Below are 13,477 nucleotides of genomic sequence, written 5' to 3' on the forward strand. Positions count from 1 at the left end.
GCTTTTTTGGCATGATAAGGTACATCTTATGTTGCCAAAGCATCGAAATACATTTATGGTTGAACACATAAACGCAGATCTATTTCATACATTGTATAAACAGTTATATCCCTGAATGTATAAATATACATTCGTATAATTTGTATATACTCTTCTTAGGTTTACTGGTTGTCCCTCTGTTTATGGCAAGCTGTAACATAGTGTGCCGCTAAGGTTACACAGTTTCTCTGTTCTCCTAGTAGGTATGGGAGTTTTTGGTTGTCATTCAAATTTCTGAATTCCGGGCATATTTGTGTGAATTTTTGGTAGAAATTCTCCCTGATGCCCTGATATTTTCCACAATCTGTGAGGATGTGCATCTCTGTCTCCACCACTCCCTGACTGCAGTGAGAGCATATCCTGTCCTCTCTTGGCAGCCGGGTCTGTCTGTGTCTGCCTTTTTCAATGGCCAGGCTATGTTCACTAAGTCTGTACCTTGTCAAGGTTTTTCTCAGTTTGCTATCCTTTACCATGGTCAGTTATTCAGACATGTTGTATTGTCTGTTTAGGGCAAAGTAGCAATTGAGTTTGTTTTGGGTTTTTGTTGTTTCTGCCCAAGATGACAGGTATTTTTCCTTTTGCTTCGTGACAATTGTGTTGGGTCGAATTCTCTGTGCTACGATGTCACTGTCCTGGGGCTGGTTATTGTTAGTAGTGTTAGTGGTTGCTTCACTGAGTTCCAGGACTAGTCGACTAAGGGTATTCTTCTTTATGGTCCTCTCTTGGCATTTCAGGGCTTCGTAATGATAGCAGTGGGGGTTGCTCATTTTAGGTGTTTCCAAAATTTGGTGGCTCTTTTTTGGATAGTGATTATTAATGGATATTGGCCTAGTTCTGCCCTGCATGCATTGTTGACGGTTTTCCTTTGAGTCCGGAGGATACTTTTACAGAATTCTGCATGCAGGATCTCAATTGGGTGTTTGTCCCATTTTGCAAATTCTTGTTGTGTTAGCGGTCCCCACACCTCGCTTCCATAGAGTGCAATTGGTTCAATTACCGATTTAAAAATTTTGAGCCAAATGCTAATTGGGATTTCTATTTGGATTGATTTTTTAATGGCATAGAAAGCCCTTCTTGCTTTCTCTTTCAGTTCATTCACAGCCAGTTTGATGTTTCCCGTAGAACTGATTTTTAAGCCCAAGTATGTGTAGTTAGTGGTTTGTTCAATTTTGGTTGTTCCTATTGTGAAATTTATTTTGGGTCCCTGATGTCTGGATCTTTGCCTCCCCAGTCTCTCTCTCTCTCCCCCCCCCCCCGCAGTCTCTCTCTCTCTCCCCCCCCAGTCTCTCTCTCTCTCCCCCCAGTCTCTCTCTCTCTCCCTGCCAGTCTCTCTCTCTCTCCCCCCCAGTCTCTCTCTCTCTCTCCCCCCCAGTCTCTCTCTCTCTCTCCCCCCAGTCTCTCTCTCTCTCCCCCCCAGTCTCTCTCTCTCTCCCCCCAGTCTCTCTCTCTTTCTCCCCCCCAGTCTCTCTCTCTCTCTCTCCCCCCCAGTCTCTCTCTCTCTCTCCCCCCCCCAGTCTCTCTCTCTCTCTCCCCCCCCAGTCTCTCTCTCTCTCTCCCCCCCAGTCTCTCTCTCTCTCTCCCCCCCAGTCTCTCTCTCTCTCCCCCCAGTCTCTCTCCCCCCCCCAGTCTCTCTCTCTCTCCCCCCCAGTCTCTCTCTCTCTCTCCCCCCCAGTCTCTCTCTCTCTCCCCCCCAGTCTCTCTCTCTCTCCCCCCAGTCTCTCTCTCTCTCCCCCCAGTCTCTCTCTCTCTCCCCCCCAGTCTCTCTCTCTCTCCCCCCCAGTCTCTCTCTCTCTCCCCCCAGTCTCTCTCTCTCTCCCCCCCAGTCTCTCTCTCTCTCCCCCCAGTCTCTCTCTCTCTCCCCCCCAGTCTCTCTCTCTCTCCCCCCCAGTCTCTCTCTCTCTCCCCCCCAGTCTCTCTCTCTCTCCCCCCCAGTCTCTCTCTCTCTCCCCCCCAGTCTCTCTCTCTCTCCCCCCCAGTCTCTCTCTCTCTCCCCCCCGTCTCTCTCTCTCTCCCCCCAGTCTCTCTCTCTCTCCCCCCCAGTCTCTCTCTTTCTTCCCCCCAGTCTCTCTCTCTCTTTCTTCCCCCCAGTCAGTCTCTCTCTCTCTCTCTCTCTTCCCCCAGTCTCTTTCTCTCCCCCCCAGTCTCTCTCTCTCTCTCTCTTCCCCCAGTCTCTCTCTCTCTCTTCCCCAGTCTCTCTCTCTCTCTCTCCCCCAGTCTCTCTCTCTCTCTCTCTCTTCCCCAGTCTCTCTCTCTCTCTCTCTCCCCCGTCTCTCTCTCTCTCCCCCTCCTCCCCAGTCTCTCTGTCTCTCCCCCCCTCTCTCTCTCTTCCCCCCAGTCTATCTCTCTCTCTCTCTTCCCCCCAGTCTCTCTCTCTCCCCCCAGTCTCTCTCTCTCTCTCTCTTCCCCCCAGTCTCTCTCTCTCTCCCCCAGTCTCTCTCTCTCTCCCCCCCAGTCTCTCTCTCTCTCCCCCCCAGTCTCTCTCTCTCTCCCCCAGTCTCTCTCTCTCTCCCCCCAGTCTCTCTCTCTCTCCCCCAGTCTCTCCCTCTCTCCCCCCCAGTCTCTCTCTCTCTCCCCCCCAGTCTCTCTCTCTCTCCCCCCCAGTCTCTCTCTCTCTCCCCCCCAGTCTCTCTCTCTCTCCCCCCAGTCTCTCTCTCTCTCCCCCCAGTCTCTCTCTCTCTACCCCCCAGTCTCTCTCTCTCTCCCCCCAGTCTCTCTCTCTCTCCCCCCCAGTCTCTCTCTCTCTCCCCCCAGTCTCTCTCTCTCTCCCCCAGTCTCTCTCTCTCTCCCCCCCAGTCTCTCTCTCTCTCCCCCCCAGTCTCTCCCTCTCTCCCCCCCAGTCTCTCTCTCTCTCCCCCCCAGTCTCTCTCTCTCTCCCCCCAGTCTCTCTCTCTCTCCCCCCCAGTCTCTCTCTCTCTCCCCCCCAGTCTCTCTCTCTCTCCCTCCCAGTCTCTCTCTCTCTCCCCCAGTCTCTCTCTCTCTCCCCCCCAGTCTCTCTCTCTCTCCCCCCCAGTCTCTCTCTCTCTCCCCCCCAGTCTCTCTCTCTCTCCCCCCCAGTCTCTCTCTCTCTCCCCCCAGTCTCTCTCTCTCTCCCCCCCAGTCTCTCTCTCCCCCCCAGTCTCTCTCTCTCTCCCCCCCAGTCTCTCTCTCTCTCCCCCCCAGTCTCTCTCTCTCTTCCCCCCAGTCTCTCTCTCTCTCCCCCCCAGTCTCTCTCTCTCTCCCCCCCAGTCTCTCTCTCTCTCCCCCCCAGCCTCTCTCTCTCTCTATCTCTCTTCCCCCCAGTCTCTCTCTCTCTCTCCCCCAGTCTGTCTCTCTCCCCCCCTCTCTCTCTCTCTCTCTCTCTCTCTCTCTCTTCCCCCCAGTCTCTCTCTCTCTTCCCCCGTCTCTCTCTCTCTTCCCCCCAGTCTCTCTCTCTCTTCCCCCCAGTCTCTCTCTCTCTCTTCCCCCCAGTCTCTCTCTCTCTTCCCCCCAGTCTCTCTCTCTCTTCCCCCCAGTCTCTCTCTCTCTCTCTCTCTCTCTCTTCCCCCCTGTCTCTCTCTCTTCCCCCGTCTCTCTCTCTCTCTTCCCCCCAGTCTCTCTCTCTCTTTCTTCCCCCCAGTCTCTCTCTCTCTCTTCCCCCAGTCTCTCTCTCTCTCTCTCCCCCCCCAGTCTCTCTCTCTCTCTCTCTCTCTCTTCCCCAGTCTCTCTCTCTCTCTCTCTACCCCGTCTCTCTCTCTCTCCCCCTCCCCCCCCAGTCTCTCTCTCTCTCTTCCCCCAGTCTCTCTCTCTCTCTCTCCCCCCCCAGTCTCTCTCTCTCTCTCTCTCTCTTCCCCAGTCTCTCTCTCTCTCTCTCTTCCCCCCAGTCTCTCTCTCTCCCCCCCAGTCTCTCTCTCTCTCTCTCTTCCCCCCAGTCTCTCTCTCTCTCTTCCCCCAGTCTCTCTCTCTCTCTCCCCCCCCCAGTCTCTCTCTCTCTCTCTCTCTCTCTTCCCCAGTCTCTCTCTCTCTCTCTCTCCCCCGTCTCTCTCTCTCTCCCCCTCCCCCCCAGTCTCTCTCTCTCTCCCCCCTCTCTCTCTCTTCCCCCCAGTCTATCTCTCTCTCTCTCTTCCCCCCAGTCTCTCTCTCTCCCCCCCAGTCTCTCTCTCTCCCCCCCCAGTCTCTCTCTCTCTCTCTCTTCCCCCCAGTCTCTCTCTCTCTCTCCCCCAGTCTCTCTCTCTCTCTCTCTCTCTCTCTTCCCCAGTCTCTCAGTTCAGTTCAGTTCAGTTCAAATGCTTTATTGGCATGAAAGTTTACAGAGAACCATATTGCCAAAGCTTACATTGCAAAAAGGTACAGTTTTCCAACATTCTGTAGGTGTCAATCGATTTGACATTTGTTGGGTATATACAATATTACTTTTAAACAATATTAATTTTAAACAGTCTTTCTACTTCATTTGGTACGTTCAATATTAATTTTAAACAGTCTTACTTTTAAACAGTCCTCAGGTTGTGACATGTTGTTACATATTTAGCCCCAAGGTATGGTCTGTCTCCTTCTCCTAGGACTAATCTCAATTTTGACAGATCATCCAATTCCTTGAAATCTGGGGTTGTTTGGCTTAGCTTGTTGAATAATATGTTTCTTGATGTGTTGAATTTTTCGCATTTTAGGAGGAAATGCATTTCTGTTTCAACCTCGCCAGCCAGACATTGATCGCATATTCTATTCTCTCTAGGCTGCCAGGATTTCTTGTATCTGCCTTTTTCAATTTCCAGTTGGTGGTCGCTTAGTCTGTACCTGGTGAGGGTCTGTCTCTGTTTTGTGTCTCTGATGGTCGTGAGGTAGTCTGCCAGTTTATATTCTCTTTTTAGGGCCCGGTAACATTCTAATCTGCTTTGGCTTTCGGTTATTTTGTTCCAATGTTCCAGGTAGGTTTCTTTGCATTTTTTAATGATTTGGTTCACTCGGATTGGTGTTTGGACGGCTGTGTTGGTCTGGGGCTGGTCAGGGTCCGGCTGAGTACTTAGTTTCAGTAGCAGCTGACTCAGGGGACTCTTTTCTGGGTTTAGCTCTTGGGTCTGAAAGGCTTTGAAATGAAGGGTGTCTGGGGAGCTAGATTTGAGGTGATTTAGGAAGTTTAGTGCTCGTTTTTGGATGTTTATTATCAGTGGGTATCTGCCTAGTTCGGCTCTGCATGCATTTGTTGGCGTTTTTCTTTGGGTGCGAAGGATGCTTCGGCAGAATTCTGCATGTAGGGCTTCTATTGTGTGTTTTTCCCATTTAGTGTAGCTTTGGTGATTTAGCGGGCCCCATACTTCACTACCGTACAGTGCAATGGGCAGGATTATGCTGTCAAAAATTTTGAGCCAGATTTTGATTGGGATTTGGATGTTGTAGAATTTTCTTTTTATTGCATATAGGGCTCTTCGGGCTTTTTCTTTTAGTGCATTCACTGCTATGCTGAAGCTCCCTGATGCTGTAATAGTTAGACCAAGGTAGGTGTAGCTCATAGTGTGTCCTATAGTGGTATCACTGAGGGTAAACTGGTATTTGTTTTCCTGACATCTGGGTCTTTTCTGAAAAATCATGATGTTGGTTTTCTTTAGATTTACTGTTAGAGCCCAATTTTGGCAGTATTTGTCGAGTAGGTCTAGTTGTTGCTGTAATCCCTGTTCTGTGGGAGACAGCAGAACCAGGTCGTCCGCATAGAACAGGGACTTCACTTCTCCATCCAGGAGACGGAGACCTGGTGACTCGCTTTGCTCCAGCATGTCTGCTAATTCATTTATGTATATGTTGAACAGGGTCGGGCTCAAATTGCAGCCCTGCCGGACGCCTCTTCTCTGGGTGAAGAAATCGGTGCGTTTGTCTCCAATTTTGACCCCGCATTTGTTTTTCAGATACATTGATTTAATAAGGTCATAGACTTTGCCCCCTATTCCACACTGAAGAAGTTTATAATAGAGCCCTTCGTGCCATATAGAGTCAAAGGCTTTCTTGAAGTCGATGAAACAGGCGAATATTTTCCCATTTTTTGTTTGGTGTTTATGTTTTTCAATGAGGGTGTGAAGGGTATAGATATGGTCGGCGGTGCGGTGTTTTGGAAGAAAGCCTATTTGGTTTTTTCTGAGGATATTATGTTTGTTAAGAAAATCAAGTAATCTACTATTTAGAATACTGCAGAATAACTTCCCTAGACAACTGTTGACACAGATGCCGCGGTAGTTATTTGGGTCTGATTTGTTTCCACTTTTATATATGGGGGAGATTAGTCCTTGGCACCAGATATCGGGAAAACAGCCTGAGCGTAATATGATGTTGAATAGTTTGAGTATCGCACCCTGCATCTCCATATTGCTGAACTTTAGCATTTCATTTTGATGTTGTCTGGGCCACAGGCTTTCTTTAGGTGGAGAGATTTTGTTTTTGTGGCCAGTTCTTTCCATGTGATTGGGGAGTCTAGAGGGTTTTGGTTGTCTTTAATTGTTGCTTCTAATGTGTGGAGTTTTTCTGTGACCTGATGTTGACTTGGGTTTGTTTTGTTTTTTGGGATGTCTTTGTAGAGGTTTTCAAAATGTGTTCTCCAGATGTCGCCATCTTGGATTGGTAATGCTTGCAATTGTGTTGTACTCAGGTTATTCCACATTTCCCAGAATTGTTTTGGATTGGTGGAGTTTTCAATTTCTTCGAGTATTTTGTGGGTATAGTTTTGTGTTTTGTTCCTAATGGTGTGTTTATATCTTTTGAGGGTTTCATTGTATCTAGTACGTAGGTCCGGATTGTTTGGTTGCCGATGCTTTTGGTTTGATATTTTTCTCAGGTCTTTTCTGGCATTTTTGCATTCGTGGTCAAACCATTTCATATTTTTATTTTGTCTTTTGTGATGCTTCCTCTTCTGTTTCACGAGGTCGGCTTTTACAGCTGCCTCATGGAAGATCATATTTATATCCTCTATGGCCGTGTTTACACCATCTCTGGTGATCTCATATAGATTTTCTTTAAATTTTGAAATTTTACTTGTGAGATCAGGTGAATTTAGTGCTGTGATGAATTTATCTCCACTGTCTGGGGCCCATCTGTATGTCTGGTTTATTTTATGGAGCTTACTGTGTTCCTTTTTTGTGTCTGTAGTTTGGGCAGAAAGTTTAAGGTACACATTTATTTGGTTATGGTCTGAGAGGGGGGATTGCTGCCTGACAGTGAATGCGTTGATATCGCAGGGGTCCAGGTCAGTGATTGTATAGTCCACCACACTAGACCCAAGAGTTGAGGAGTATGTGAGTCTCCCTAGGGAGTCCCCTCTGAACCTACCATTAACTATGTACAGGCCTAAGGCTCGGCAGAGTTGCACTACCTCCCTACCGCTTTTATTTATTCACGATCAAGGTTGTTCCGATTTGCGATGGCTGGTGTGACATCTAAAGGGGTCTGGCCAAACACATGGTTGTTTCCCTGTGGGTCAATGAAGTCAGGTTCACAACCGGTCCTTGCATTTAGGTCCCCACATATTATCACCTTTCCTTGGGCCTGGAAATGGCTGATTTCCATGTGAGAGTATCAAATAACTCCTCTTCGAAATATGGCGAATCTATTGGAGGTATGTAGATCGCACATAAGTAAACATCTTTTTTTGCTATTCCTATATTTTTATCTAGTTTTAGCCATACGTGTGATTTCCCCTGTTTTACCGGTGAGATGTGTTTGTCCAGTTCTCCCTTATACCACACCAATATTCCCCCGGAGGTTCTGCCCTTGCGTGTTTTAGTGTTCTTTACTGAGGGCACAATGATTTCATGGTACATTGAGGACAGTGGGTCGGCATGTCCTTTTGGCACCATGTTTCTGTTAACACAATTATATCAATGTCTTTTATAGCTTTTAGGAATTCAGGGTCTGTACTCTTCATCCCAAAAGTTGAGGAGCGGAGGCCCTGGATATTCCAGCAGCTTATGTGGAAAGAACGCATTTATATAGTTCAATAAAACGAAATAAAATGGACCTATTTTGTGGGATGAGTGTGGAAACACTATTTTCTATAATGCTAAGTGATGATTTAGTATAAATTTCATGAGGCATGCACATATATCTATCTAATAATAGTAATAATACTGATAAGATAACAATAATGATAATGATAAATAACAATATTAATAATTTCTCCGGCTTTCTATCAGGCTGTTCAGCATCGTCATGATCTTTCTCAGTTCTTGGTCTACAGTCTGTGGTCTAGAGGGGGTCTTGGGTCAGGTATAAAAGCACGGTTCTGTTGTCGGTTTTGTAAAGGGGGGTGGGGGACATTGGTGGTCCTGTTTGGCTCCCAATGGTAGGGGGGGTGGGAGGGCTGCGTCTTTTGGCAGTGTTTATGAGGTTTCTTGCGAAGACCCACATCCGCTGTTTGAGTAGATGTATTTCGTCATAGAGGTCCCTTGTGTTGATGTTTGGATGATGGGCCAGGGAGACGTTGGGGAGGACAGAACATCTCGTGTCGATCTCCCTGTTGGTGTTGTGGATTATATAGGCTGGGGTGTCCTTTCTGGGCAGTAGTGTGGAGATCACGATCCGCGCCTCGGGGAATTCCCTGCTGGCCTTTTCTGCCATCCTGCTCACCGCCCAAGCCGTGCCTTCCTGTAGGGTGCGTAGGTCGTTCGTGCCTGTGTGGATCACAATCCATTTGGGCTTCCAAGGGATTCTTTGTTCAGGATCTTCATTGCTTGGCCTGTGTTGCTGCACCATTTTTTCAGGACTTGATGGTCTGGAACAGCCTCTGGGGGTCCAGAAACTTTCCGTTGGAGTCGGTCAGCAGGACCGCCTGAGGGGCTGGTTTTTCAGACTGGGTAACAGTAGTCTGGGTGGGACTCGCCTGGTGGCTGGTTGTTGGCTGGGTTTCTGGGATATGTTGTGTGGCAGGAGCGGGTTTGGGGCTTTCGGTGTGTCCTCGTTTGGGGGGTATCTGTCGGTTTTTGTGTTCCTGTGTGTGAGGACTGGGTAGCAGTAGTCTGGGCATGACTCGACTGAGGGCTGGTTGGAGCGGGGTTTGTGGCTTTCGGTGTGTCTTCGTGTGGGGTGGCATCCGGCGGGTTCTGTGTCCTTGTGTGTGTTGTTTTTGTGTCCTCAGGTTTTTGGACCTTAAGAGGTTTGTGTTGCCTGCTGAGCCTTTCTACGGTCTCCTTCGTTTTGTTTAGTTGAGTACGGAGTTCTTTGATCTCATTCTTTGCTCCTCTATGGTCCTTCTCAGCTTGTGGATGGTGGACTCGTGTTCCGTTTTTAGCTGTTTGAATTCCTCCTTCAAATTCTTGGCCAGTGTTTCTCTGTATTCGTTGAAATCAAGTTCTAGTTTGGCCAGATTCTCTTTCATCATTTTGTTTTCGTTGAGAGGTGTGGGGGGTGGAGATGTACAGGGAGGTGTTTTTCCTCTGCTGGTCTCTCTTCTTCTTCCTCCACTTGGCTCTCCTCATCCTCTGTTCGACTCTCTTTTGCTCTCCCCCCCAGTCTCTCTCCCCCTCCCCCCCAGTCTCTCTCTCTCTCCCCCCAGTCTCTCTCTCTCTCCCCCCCAGTCTCTCTCTCTCTCCCCCCCAGTCTCTCTCTCTCTCTCCCCCCCAGTCTCTCTCTCTCTCTCCCCCCCAGTCTCTCTCTCTCTCTCCCCCCCAGTCTCTCTCTCTCTCTCTCTCTCCCCGTCTCTCTCTCTCTCTCTCCCCCAGTCTCTCTCTCTCTCTCTCCCCCAGTCTCTCTCTCTCTCCCCCCAGTCTCTCTCTCTCTCCCCCAGTCTCTCTCTCTCTCTCTCCCCCGTCTCTCTCTCTCTCCCCCCAGTCTCTCTCTCTCTCTCTCCCCCCAGTCTCTCTCTCTCTCTCTCTCCCCCCAGTCTCTCTCTCTCTCTCTTCCCCTCTCTCTCCCTCCCCAGTCTCTCTCTCTCTCTCTTCCCCAGTCTCTCTCTCTCTCTTCCCCAGTCTCTCTCGCTCTCTTCCCCAGTCTCTCTCTCTCTTCCCAGCCTCTCTCTCTCTCTTCCCCAGTCTCTCTCTCTTTCCCCCCCAGTCTCTCTCTCTCTCCCCCCAGTCTCTCTCTCTCTCTCTCTCTCCCCGTCTCTCTCTCTCTCTCTCCCCCCAGTCTCTCTCTCTCTCTCTCCCCCCAGTCTCTCTCTCTCTCCCCCCAGTCTCTCTCTCTCTCCCCCCAGTCTCTCTCTCTCTCTCTCCCCCCAGTCTCTCTCTCTCTCCCCCCAGTCTCTCTCTCTCTCTCCCCCCAGTCTCTCTCTCTCTCTCTCTCCCCCCAGTCTCTCTCTCTCTCTCTCCCCCTCTCTCTCCCTCCCCCAGTCTCTCTCTCTCTCTCTCCCCCTCTCTCTCCCTCCCCAGTCTCTCTCTCTCTCTCTTCCCAGTCTCTCTCGCTCTCTTCCCAAGTCTCTCTCTCTCTCTCTTCCCCCCCCAGTCTTTCTCTCTCTCTCTCTCCCCCAGTCTCTCTCTCTCTCTCTCCCCCAGTCTCTCTCTCTCTCTCTCTCCCCTCTCTCTCCCTCCCCCAGTCTCTCTCTCTCTCTCTTCCCCAGTCTCTCTCTCTCTCTTCCCCAGTCTCTCTCTCTCTCTTCCCCAGTCTCTCTCTCTCTCTTCCCAGTCTCTCTCTCTCTTCCCCAGCCTCTCTCTCTCTCTTCCCCAGTCTCTCTCTCTTTCCCCCCAGTCTCTCTCTCTCTCCCCCAGTCTCTCTCTCTCTCCCCCAGTCTCTCTCTCTCTCCCCCAGTCTCTCTCTCTCTCCCCAGTCTCTCTCCCTCCCCCAGTCTCTCTCTCTCTCCCCCAGTCTCTCTCTCTCTCCCCCAGTCTCTCTCTCTCTCCCCCAGTCTCTCTCTCTCTCTCCCCAGTCTCTCTCTCTCTCCCGTCTCTCTCTCTCCCCCCCAGTCTCTCTCTCTCTCTCTCTCCCCAGTCTCTCTCTCTCTCTCCCCCAGTCTCTCTCTCTCTCCCCCAGTCTCTCTCTCTCCCCCAGTCTCTCTCTCTCTCCCCCAGTCTCTCTCTCTCTCTCCCCCAGTCTCTCTCTCTCTCTCTCCCCCAGTCTCTCTCTCTCTCTCTCTCCCCCAGTCTCTCTCTCTCTCTCTCCCCCAGTCTCTCTCTCTCTCTCCCCCAGTCTCTCTCTCTCTCTCCCCCAGTCTCTCTCTCTCTCCCCAGTCTCTCTCTCTCTCTCCCCCAGTCTCTCTCTCTCTCCCCAGTCTCTCTCTCTCTCTCTCCCCCAGTCTCTCTCTCTCTCCTTCCCCCTCTCCCCTCTCTCCTTCCCCCTCTCTCCCTCTCTCCTTCCCCCCCTCTCTCTCTCTCTCCTTCCCCCCTCTCTCTCTCTCTCTCCTTCCCCCCTCTCTCTCTCTCCTTCCCCCTCTCTCTCTCTCCTTCCCCCTCTCTCTCTCTCCTTCCCCCTCTCTCTCTTTCTCTCCTTCCCCCTCTCTCTTTCTCTCCTTCCCCCTCTCTCTCTCTCTCTCCTTCCCCCTCTCGCTCTCTCTCTCCTTCCCTCTCGCTCTCTCTCTCCTTCCCCCTCTCTCTCTCTCTCTCTCCTTCCCCTCTCTCTCTCTCCTTCCCCCTCTGTCTCTCTCTCTCTCCTTCCCCCTTTCTCTCTCTCTCCTTCCCCCTCTCTCTCTCTCTCTCTCTCTCCTTCCCCCTCTCTCTCTCTCCTTCCCCTCTCTCTCAATCAAATCAAATTCAAATCAAATTCAAATTCAAATGCTTTATTGGCATGAAAGTTTACAGGGAACCATATTGCCAAAGCTTACATAACAAAAAGTACAGGTTTCCAACATTCTGTAGGTGTCAAACAATTTTGACCTTCGTTGGGTACAGACAGTATTAAATTAAACAGTCGTTGGGTACATTCGGTATTGATTTAAACATTCTTAATGTTTATATATGCTATGGGTGTGCTCGTTAGTCACTCACTGTTCCTCAGGTTGTGACATGTTGTTACATATTGGGCACCAAGATATGGTCTGTCTCCTTCCCCAGGACTATTCTTAATTCGGACAGGTCATCCAATTCTTTGAAATCTGGGGTTGTAAGGCTGAGCTTGTCAAAATATATGTTTCTTGTTTTGTTGAATTTTTCGCATTTTAGGAGGAAGTGCACCTCTGCCTCAACCTCGCCGCCAGACAGTGATCACATATTCTATTTTCTTTAGGTTGCCAGGATTTCTTGTATCTTCCTTTTTCAATTGCCAGTTGGTGGTCGCTTAGTCTGTATCTGGTGAGGGTCTGTCTCTGTTTTGTGTCTCTGATGGTCGAGAGATAGTCTGCCAGTTTATATTCTCTTTTTAGGGCCCGGTAGCATTCTAATCTGCTTTGGCTTTTGGTTATTTTGTTCCAATGTTCCAGGTAGGTTTCTTTGCATTGTTTAATGATTTGGTTCACTCGGATTGGTGTTTGGAGAGCAGTGTTGGTCTGGGACTGGTCAGGGTCCGGCTGGGTAGGAGTACTTAGTTTCAGTAACAACTTACTCAGGGGACTCATTTCTGGGTTCAGCTCTTGGGTCTGGAGGGCTTTAAAATGAAGGGTGTCTGGGAACTAGATTTGAGGTGATTTAGAAAGTTTAGTGCTTGTTTTTGGATGTTTATTATCAGTGGGTATCTGCCTAGTTCGGCTCTACATGCATTTGTTGGTGTTTTCCTTTGGGTGCGAAGAATGCTTCGGCAAAATTCTGCATGTAGGGCTTCTATTGTGTGTTTTTCCCATTTAGTGTAGCTATGGTGATTGAGTGGGCCCCATACTTCACTACCATACAGCGCAATGGGCAGGATTATACTATCAAATATTTGAGCCAGATTTTGATTGGAATTTGGATGTTGTAGAGTTTTCTTTTTATTGCATATAGGGCTCTTCGGGCTTTTTCTTTTAGTGCATTCACTGCTATGCTGAAGCTCCCTGATGCTGTAATGGTTAGACCAAGGTAAGTGTAGCTCATAGTGTGTCCTATGATGGTATCACTGAGAGTAAACTGGTATTTGTTTTCCTGACATCTGGGCCTTTTTTGAAAAATCATGATGTTGGTTTTCTTTAGATTTACTGTCAGGGCCCAATTTTGGCAGTATTTGTCGAGTAGGTCTAAATTTTGCTGTAATCCCTGTTCTGTGGGAGACAGCAGAACCAGCTCTCTCTCTCCTTCCCCCTCTCTCTTCTCCCCCCAGTCTCTCTCTCTCTCCCCCCAGTCTCTCTCTCTTCCCTGTCTCTCTCTCTCTCTCTCTCTCCCCAGTCTCTCCCTCTTCCCCCAGTCTCTCCCTCTCTTCCCCCCAGTCTCTCCCTCTCTTCCCCCCAGTCTCTCCCTCTCTTCCCCCCAGTCTCTCCCTCTCTTCCCCCCAGTCTCTCCCTCTCTTCCCCCTAGTCTCTCCCTCTCTTCCCCCCAGTCTCTCCCTCTCTTCCCCCCCAGTCTCTCCCTCTCTTCCCCCCCAGTCTCTCCCTCTCTTCCCCCCCAGTCTCTCCCTCTCTTCCCCCCAGTCTCTCCCTCTCTTCCCCCCAGTCTCTCCCTCTCTTCCCCCAGTC

The 13,477-nt window shown here is 49.8% G+C and overlaps 1 protein-coding gene across 1 annotated transcript in view; it reads right to left on the bottom strand.

Annotated features, from left to right (window-relative positions):
- Positions 1 to 514: 514 nt before the first annotated feature.
- Positions 515 to 13,477, bottom strand: part of LOC147097224 (mitogen-activated protein kinase kinase kinase 12-like) — a 16,329-nt gene continuing 3,366 nt past the window's right edge. The window contains exon 3 of the mRNA XM_085972550.1: positions 515 to 540. Coding sequence (XP_085828676.1) covers positions 515 to 540 — 26 coding nt within the window. The remainder of the gene's footprint in view (positions 541 to 13,477) is intronic.

This window comes from Somniosus microcephalus, chromosome 33 (genome assembly GCF_052327205.1).
Source record: "Somniosus microcephalus isolate GS21.2 chromosome 33, FLI_Smic_1.0, whole genome shotgun sequence".
Taxonomy (NCBI): Eukaryota; Metazoa; Chordata; class Chondrichthyes; order Squaliformes; family Somniosidae; genus Somniosus; species Somniosus microcephalus.